The sequence below is a fragment of the Ischnura elegans genome, chromosome 3, assembly GCF_921293095.1.
Source record: "Ischnura elegans chromosome 3, ioIscEleg1.1, whole genome shotgun sequence".
Taxonomy (NCBI): Eukaryota; Metazoa; Arthropoda; class Insecta; order Odonata; family Coenagrionidae; genus Ischnura; species Ischnura elegans.
The window spans coordinates 121,276,010-121,285,773 of record NC_060248.1 but is presented as its reverse complement, the minus strand read 5'-3'; the positions used below and the strand labels follow the sequence as shown (position 1 = coordinate 121,285,773).

The 9,764-nt window shown below is 39.2% G+C and overlaps 1 protein-coding gene across 2 annotated transcripts; it reads right to left on the bottom strand.

Moving 5' to 3' along the window:
* Positions 1-312: 312 nt before the first annotated feature.
* Positions 313-8,818, bottom strand: LOC124156450. Of its 2 annotated transcripts, XM_046531014.1 has the most exons (7): positions 4,574-4,716; positions 4,259-4,482; positions 3,961-4,152; positions 3,371-3,862; positions 2,991-3,220; positions 2,622-2,826; positions 313-2,529 (listed from the first exon to the last, which is right to left on the bottom strand). In XM_046531014.1, the coding sequence occupies exons 1-7, from the start codon at positions 4,627-4,629 to the stop codon at positions 2,345-2,347; spliced, it is 1,584 nt and encodes a 527-aa protein (XP_046386970.1). In that variant the 5' UTR covers positions 4,630-4,716; the 3' UTR covers positions 313-2,344. The 2 variants fall into 2 exon arrangements, with proteins under 2 accessions (XP_046386970.1, XP_046386969.1); XM_046531013.1 differs by lacking the exons at positions 313-2,529; positions 2,622-2,826; positions 2,991-3,220; positions 3,371-3,862; positions 3,961-4,152 and adding an exon at positions 8,427-8,818 and having other exon boundaries at positions 4,391-4,482; positions 4,574-6,645.
* Positions 8,819-9,764: the final 946 nt, after the last annotated feature.

Here is a 9,764-nt window from a genome sequence, read left to right as displayed (position 1 = left end):
ACGTCGTCACCGTTGGCCACGATCCTCATGGGCTAAGAAATGTAATAAACGGCATCACTCATCCTTAAGACAATATACAAAATTAAGCTACTAAACTGTGTTGGACTGCTACACTAAGGCAGACATCCAGGATTTTATTAGAGTACTTACGTAAAAACACATGTACCTCACAGTGAACACCTAGAAAATGAATTAATTGATAATGTTATTCGCCTACACATTTCACATACATACAACACCATAATACACTACTGTGAGGATAATAAAGGAAATTCAGGTATTTTTGCAATCTCATTTAATGAAAAAAGGGTACAAATAAATTTTTAAAACAACATTTTCACACATTAACTTGTAAAAATTTTATTGGAGAAGACATTTTTATACACAACAGAGGTTTATATTCTCAACGCACGAAATTTGAAGTCGTGTACCATCAAATGAAATCAAGCGAGAATTTGAAATGCAATTCAATAAGGCAGGCAACATTTTACAGGTTACAAGAAAGAGAATACAATTTAGCCCTCCTGGAACTAAAGATGGTTTACCAAACAATAATCAGAGATATAAATTATAAAAGCTGACAATTACTAATGAAAATCAGTCCTTAGGCACAGACATATATACTGAAGGCACGACATTTGAAGTAATGACACCATAATTAGATATGAAGAGAGAATTTGGTATGCAAATGAAAAAATCTGAAATATTTTACAGGTTACTTGAGAGGGAATACAATTTCACCCTCCTAGAACTAAGGATGGTTTACCAAACATTCATCGGTGACATTAATTATAAAAGCAGCCAATTATCACGAAAATCAGCCCTTAGGCATTGAATTATTTACTGAAAGCACGACACTTGCTGTAATGAAACCATCAACAGACATCAAGAGAGAATTTGGTGTGAAAATCAAAAAATCTGAAATATTTTACAGGTTACTTGAGAGGGAATACAATTTCACCCTCCTAGAATTATGGATGGTTTACCAAACATTATCATCAGTGAGATTAATTATAAATGCAGACAATTGTCACGAAAATCTGCCCTTAGGCATAGAATTATTTACCGAAGGCACGAAGTTTGATGTGATGAAACCATCACAAGATATCAAGAGAGAATTTGGTGTGAAAATCAAAAAATCTGAAATATTTTACAGGTTACTTGAGAGGGAATACAATTTCACCCTCCTAGAATTATGGATGGTTTACCAAACATTATCATCAGTGAGATTAATTATAAATGCAGACAATTGTCACGAAAATCTGCCCTTAGGCATAGAATTATTTACCGAAGGCACGAAGTTTGATGTGATGAAACCATCACAAGATATCAAGAGAGAATTTGGTGTGAAAATCAAAAAATCTGAAATATTTTACAGGTTACTTGAGAGGGAATACAATTTCACCCTCCTAGAATTATGGATGGTTTACCAAACATGATCATCAGTGAGATTAATTATAAATGCAGACAATTGTCACGAAAATCTGCCCTTAGGCATAGAATTATTTACTGAAGGCACGAAGTTTGATGTGATGAAACCATCACAAGATATCAAGAGAGAATTTGGTGTGAAAATCAAAAAATCTGAAATATTTTACAGGTTACTTGAGAGGGAATACAATTTCACCCTCCTAGAATTATGGATGGTTTACCAAACATGATCATCAGTGAGATTAATTATAAATGCAGACAATTGTCACGAAAATCTGCCCTTAGGCATAGAATTATTTACTGAAGGCACGAAGTTTGATGTGATGAAACCATCACAAGATATCAAGAGAGAATTTGGAGTGAAAATCAAAAAATCTGAAATATTTTACAGGTTACTTGAGAGGGAATACAATTTCACCCTCCTAGAATTATGGATGGTTTACCAAACATGATCATCAGTGAGATTAATTATAAATGCAGACAATTGTCACGAAAATCTGCCCTTAGGCATAGAATTATTTACTGAAGGCACGAAGTTTGATGTGATGAAACCATCACAAGATATCAAGAGAGAATTTGGTGTGAAAATCAAAAAATCTGAAATATTTTACAGGTTACTTGAGAGGGAATACAATTTCACCCTCCTAGAATTATGGATGGTTTACCAAACATGATCATCAGTGAGATTAATTATAAATGCAGACAATTGTCACGAAAATCTGCCCTTAGGCATAGAATTATTTACTGAAGGCACGAAGTTTGATGTGATGAAACCATCACAAGATATCAAGAGAGAATTTGGTATGCAAATCAAAAAATCAGAAACATTTTATAGGTTATTTGATAGGGATCACACATAGTGGCCAATTCTCTCATGAAGTCCTTACGCACTTAGTTTAGGGCGCTGCTGGGGTTAACATGGATAAATGTTCGATTCATCTAGGATTTCAAAAATTGCTATGTCCTCGTTTTGAGATTCTGCTACTGCTGCCTTGGAGCGCCCTCTCACCCTTGATAGGCGGAACCATTCACCTATACTCCTCTTCACCACCACCATGTCTAATGGTACGCCGTTAATATTTTTCTGCTTCACAGCATCTGGAGGAGATATTAGAAATGTTGAGCAGATTATAATTAAAAATATGCAGTACACCCCAAGGGTCTCAACAGATGACATTGGCATTACATACCAAATATCAGGTCAATGATGTGAGGGTACTCTGCCTCAAATGGTATTTTTTGAGATGCCCTCCCTGTCATGCAAAATAAACGACTTAAGTCGTTGCACATAATGGATGCACACACATCATTCACAATTTTGTTTAGGGAGGGCGCAAATGTTTTCCCTGAACTTTGGTAGAGGGCATTAGAGCATCTGCAACGCAAGTATTTCACCTGAAAGGAATAAATGACTTCATTAATGGTTAATACAAGATCACAGCTTATAGTCAAGTCTCCAATGAAAAATGCCATGTACAGCAAATTCAGAGGAATATTGATGTAATGGTGATTGCAAAGAAATATTAGGTTTTATGTTAATAATGCATAAAAACACATACCATAAATGACCTGTACTTTATATTGGAGCGAACTGCCTCCTGAAACTCCGTCAAATCCTCCAACCTCTGTAAAGGAAGGTCATGCAGAAGCTGCACTTCCTCATCCTTATCTTCCGTTGCAGGCAAACTATCAATTTTTAGGGACAGCGCCTGTATACTTTCTTTAATTTCCTGCAGCTCTGTCATCATCCTGGCTTCAAATCTTCTGAAGTTGTAGTCATCACGCCCAACTGAAAGCAAGAGAAAGTAAATATGAAAGAAATTATTCAAGGGACAGTTCATTCATAAACTAGAACCATTTCTGGTACACAAAGATATGCAGAGTGAGTAAATTGCTGTGACGTTAGCACTTTCACATTCATGAGGTATTACTTGCTTACATTTTCCTGCATCCCTTCTTGCATCACTACCCATTTCCTCAGAAAAACTTTTCACGGTAGAGGAAAACTCGTTGGCACGAGTTTGTAGTTTACTTAACAAAGATTGGGACATGGGTGACTTCTCATGCAGCAACTGGGAATCCATTCCTTTCTTTGTCAATAGCACTCCCCCATTTTTTTTCATTCGGGGCAGCCCACTGCTACATGTTGAGGGCATTGGAGCTTCTACTACGTTCACCCCAGGGTTTTTGGACATTCGCATCTCTGGCAGCATATTTCCTTTTCCTGCCTTCCCGTTCAGCCCAGAGCTCTTGGTGACGGATGGCTTAGGTAGCATACTCCTTTTCCCTGCATTATGGTGCAGGCCATTAGAGGATGCCATTCGCTTCTCCACTGCCTTCTTCAACCCTGCTCTGGACTCTCCTGTCACGGACACCATCCCAGTTTTGCTGGTAGAAGCAACAGAGGGTCCATGACTTCCACTGCATAGCCCTAGTTATTTCATCAATTAAAAGGAGCAGTTGTAATAATTACTATTCAACATATATTTCTCCTTTAAACACTTCCAAGATATATGGCAAGCAAATTACCTGGTGCTGGTGGGTCACTTAAATAATCAATATCCGAGCACTCAGTGTCAGAGTTGCTCTCTCCCGGATACCTCTGATCCTTCACCTTCCTTTTCCTCGTAAGCCTCTCAGATGAGGAAAGGAAGGCCTCAAGGTCCGTCTCCTCGCAACCCACCACTTCGATTTCCAGTTGAGTGGCAGCATGCAATGTTTCTTGAAAAAAAAAAGAAATGAATCTAAGCAGTTTGAACTTCAACAATCTCAAGAAAAATGCAAATACATGCCAGAATGGCAAAATGAAGTATCTAAGGTTTCTTACCAAATGGAGTTGTAACGTATCTCAATGGGAGTACGTCCCACTCATCACAAGGCTCCATCTGCTTCACTATCATCCTCCTGACAACGGTTGACTTACAGTTGCCAGAAGGATAAAGTGCGAAGAGCTTGCCCCCCACTCTGTTGATCCAACTATACGGAATAGTTTGGACAGTAACGTCATCAAACTCCCTGTGCGGCAGGAACTCCGCAACCACCCATGGCATTCTGGAATGAAAGGAATGTGGTCAAGCATTGGATAATATAAACATTTATGAAGATAATTATGACAAACAGTAATTTACATAATCTTACTCACAGCTTAATGGCAGTGAAGAAGCTCAGAAATATAAAACTTCTGGTCCAACCCAGCATAGGGAATAGCGCAAGCCTTTCCCCTCACGTCTTTCATAGCCCATACATTTAAATTTGAAAAGTCACTTGCTTCACATATTCCAACATTCTGTGATAGTGATGGACTGTCATAAAAAGGGGACACATTCTCAAAACTTTTCCCTACAACAAAGACCTCACCACCTCTGCAGGCAATAGTTTCCACAAGAACAATTTCATCCCTGATGGTTACCACACAATTATTTGGGGGTTTATCTGAAATTTTCACCGAACCAATTGTGTACGTGGCATAATGCGGCTCTTCTAAATCGAAAGGCAGAGCGTGACGGAATTTGTGCTCTCTGACCTTTTGTACAGTTTGCCTCTTCTGTGGGAAATGAGCCATTTCATGGACACGCCTCACAATCTGGGGGAGTGGAAGATTAGGCTTCCGTACAATTCTTTTTATTTGGCCCAATTTGTCCTCAAATTTGAATGCACTAAATTTGTCCAGGGGGCCATGCACCTCACAGTCACGCACCAAATGGAGTAGACCATGCACATTATATGACATCATATCCCTACCATAGAGTTCAGGAAATTTTTTGACAAAATATGTTAGCAGTGCATTTGCATAATTAATACTGTCAAGGTAATTTTCTGCTACCAACACTCTTATAGCATAGTGGAGTGAGAGGAAATGCTTATAAGGTGAAAATGTTAGTATGCCCTTCAAGATGTAGGGGCCAGTATACAATAGAAATAATCGAAATTCGGTTGCCTTCCACCGAAGAAGTTCCTGCAGGCTACGTGGCTTCCTCACAAATTCCCATGGCACATACCTGGCAATGTGCTTAATACGCTCATTAAGGAGAGCTACTTTCCTTGCCTCTAACCTCACATTTAAGCTACCTTTGATCCATGCAGCCAGTAATTTCCTCATCACCCCCAAGCACACTAAATGCATGTATTCATAAGGAAAGTCAGTAACCATTCTGATACCTGGAATGGTTACTAGGGGAGAATTACCCACATGATGGTCTTCATCAGTTTTTGCAATGAAGTCCCCATCAGTTCTCACTGTAGCACTGATTTCATCAAAAATTACTCGACCATTCACGTATTCGCCCTGCACAGTGCATTTTCCACAGCCAAAATATCCATTATGTGATTTGATCTGCTTGACAAATGCACGAGCTGGAGCATCACAAATGTAGCCAGTTACTTTAATTTCCAGCCGCAACCCATTGTAAACCACCCCTTCTCTTCCGAGACGAACCATTTCCCGAACATACTCTTCAAAGTATTCCGAACATGATAATGGTTTCTGATTACCATGAAATATACCCACAATAAAAGGGGTCACTGTAGGAAAATCTTGCAGGCTCATTAAAATTGGCCACACCTGACTACCTGAACTTTTGGCCAGTGGAAGACCATCCACATTGCACTGCAGCCTTATTGTCCCACTCTCAGCTACAGATGTATTCTGACTTATGACATTCCTTAGACTCTTCTCAATTCCAACATGGCAATAAGTGCCACCAGCAATACTTCTTGTATTAACCTCTCGAGGAGTCTTCAACAATGTCCTTGTGTCAGCAGGTAAGCCCCTAAAACAATGATGCTTTCTTAGTATTTGTAGAAGCTCATTTGATTTCCTAATGGAAACTCCTTCACTAGCCCACTGAGCTATACTCCGATGGAAATTGAAATCATCATCTGCATCAGAATCACTCCCAGAATCCATGGAAGACAAAGATACTTCAGAGCTCTCATCCAGAATGTCATCCCCATGGATATGATGAGGGTTATCCTGGTCATCATTGATGGTGTCATGGTCATCGTCGATGGTGTCATGGTCATCGTCGATGGTGTCATGGTCATCATCGATAGTTTCATGGTCATCATTAGGGAATACTATATCATCCCTTTCAAGTAGAGCACTCTCTTCATTGACTACATGTTGTCGTCTTTGCCTTTTAGACAATGCAGCTAGAGGATACCTTCTTTCACTCATTGCAAGAGTAAGAGAAGAGTTCTTGTCTCAAGATATATCTGAAAGGATATAGCAATGCACAATTTCACACCTCAACCAAACAAAGAATTACTAATCCAAAATGGTAGGTAGTAATAAATAATAAATGAAAGGTTAAAATAAATGTATTAAATGATCCATGTCATCCATAGCAAGTTAAACAATTGCTCCCATGAATTTCATGATTGAGACACCCACAACCTCTACTCTGTCCTGAGGCCAATTCGTGATTTAATGCGGCGGTCATCATTTAAACATCATAGTCAACTATATTAGCCTTACATTAAATAGATGTTGTACCATGACCAAGACAAGCAATGGAAAACAGTAATTGTAAACTCAAGCTGGAATTGACTGAAGGACTTTAAATATGGTCATTATTCTTCACTGAGATTCCCGATGTAATTCTGTCATTACCTTTTTGCAATGGTGGATATGCCTTAACTTTCACGCTTTCTAAGAAATTTCTCGACTGTTCTTAGCCCACTTTCCAGGTTTGTGACCAAACTTAATTAATTTGCATCCACATGTACATTCAGATAATGATCTGCCAGCCACTGTTAAGGGGTACGGTAGGAAGTGAATTAACACCAAATATTAACTAGATGCCATGCAAACAAAAGTTAAGGACGCAAAATCTAGTCAAAATTTAAGAAAAGAAAAATGATCGCTAAAGAAAAGCAAGCATATGAACCACGTTGTTAGTTCAATAAGCATAAGTAAGCTACAATTATATTTAAACAATTGTTAATATGCGTAGATGCACTACTGAATACCAGTGGCGGACAAAGAGGGAGAACCAGGTGGCAACGGCCCCACTGAACCCCCCAAGAAAAACTTGCAGCCTGATGGCGTGCACCGCACCCGATACAAAACACCATACAAGACCACCATTACTTCATACAACATACTGGAAATTATTGCCCCTCGTCGAGGTATACGCCTGGATCCGCCAATGCAGAATACACTTAAGGCCGTTTAATACGGGGCAAGGAATTGCGCAGGTTAGAACTGCATTCATTTCAAAAAATGGCGTGGAAATGAGCGAATGTATGAACGAAATTAGAACGGGGGCTATTTTGCCATCTCACGTTCACGCTTTCTCGCATGTGTTCTGGCAATTCACAGCTTTACACGGCGCTATTATGATTGCGCCTTCGTACACACGTGAGATTGTGCAAGTAAGTGCCCCGTGTAAAACGACCTTTACATTATGCTACCTCTGGCAGATTGAGTTCATATCATTTATGGAACTAAGACGCGCATTTCGCATGTCTGTTCGGCAATCATATTCTCTACAGGCCGCTTAAAACGGAGAACGTATTTGCACAATCTCAAGTGTGCACAAAGGCGCAAACAAAATTCCGTCGTGTATAGCGGCGACTTGCTAAAACGAATGGACATGACAAGGCAAAGCAGCCCGTTCTAATTCCGTACGTGCATTCGGGCAACGTTCACCAGATTGAGAAAATAATGAATTTTAACCTACGACATTACGCCACCCATGTAAAACGGTCTTAATACTAGGTTCATGGTCATCCTGGAGTTCGCCAAATGTTTTGAATGTCTAAATCCTAACTTTTTGTCAAAAGTGTCTTTAAAATTTCAAAAATACACAAATACTCATATAAAAAATCACAGAAAATAAAATCACGAGAACCCCCAAAAGCCATTAAAGCGTATCACACAATTGCAGCAAGCACATAGTGCACACGTGGCTGGCAGGAATGAGGCACATTAGTTTCTTATAATTTTTCTTTTCAGCATTATATATTTCTCAACGAGCATGACTTTAACTTACCTTGAATATGAAGAGTAGGTACAGTTTTTCCACAAATAAAAGTTCCTCCGTAGCCACGCCAAAGCACGCTCCGAAGGTCTAAGAAGTTTGTGCCGGTTACAATACAAGAATCGGAGTCCAAAACAGAGGCAGGGGTCAAATCCAGGAGAGTAGAGGCCAATGAGAGAGCAGGGGTCGATACCAGGAGAGTAGTCAAAATCGGTGCAAGGGTCAGAAATAGAAATGGTCACAATAAATCCGCAATAAACGCAACGCTCAAACGGCTCGATCCACCAGGCTCCAACAACGATACGAGAAAGGGAAAGATGGCTACCTAGCAAACCACAAGTCCATACCTACTACTGTAGTCAGTAGGAGTTCCGTATGTTCGTGAAAATCTTGAATACAGTGAATAATTGTTATAATAATAATTATTAATATTTTATAATAATTAATGCGAGGATTTGCAGATATTATTAAGTATTAAACCACATCATGAAAAATATGGCATACATAGGCGCAACTAGCAGAGGATGGCAAAAGGATATTTGGTACCTAGCGCATCGTGTCACACATCGCATCCACTTCACATATAGATGCAGTATGGGCTGTGCCGGCTGGGGAGGAACATTCATCTCCGCGTTTAACTCTTCCACAACTGGCTTCACCTCGTCAACAATACTAGCAAAGTGGCTATCAGCATTAGTTCTCATGCCGTCATACACCTTGAGCGTCGAATGTAATTTTGCTTTTGCCATCGCGACGTCCATGCTAGGGTCTTGTAAGATTTTGCTGACTGGATATGCTATGATCATAATATCACTCAGTGTAAACTGAGTAATAATAAACTCGCAATTAGAGAGAGCTCGGAGGATAATATTAGCTTTGGCAGCTGTTGTTCTATCCCTCCAACACTGAATTTCTTTAAGAACTTTGCATACTGTATAACCGCCCACCCCTAACGTTGAGCTAAAGATATAGGAAAATAGGGTGGTTTCCTATTATTTTTTTATTGCCTAAATCGAAAGATTATTACTCCTGGAGTATGTATTTCACGCTTTTAGATTTTTAAATGACGATATCTATTTTTCGCGATTAAATGAAAAGTGAAAATTTTCAAGCGCGCGAAAACGCGACGCTTAACCCATTAATGCCCAGACGTATCTTTAGATACGTCACACTTTAAAAATTCCTAAATACTCTGTGGTTTGTTGTTAATGCGATTTCTTTACGTAATATGACAGAATAAAGTCTTCAAATGGTATACAAGTGATTTAGATTATTTAAGCCAATATTTGCAATTTTTATGCTTACTTACACATGGCTGGTCATGAACTACTCAGAAATCGCTACGCTATG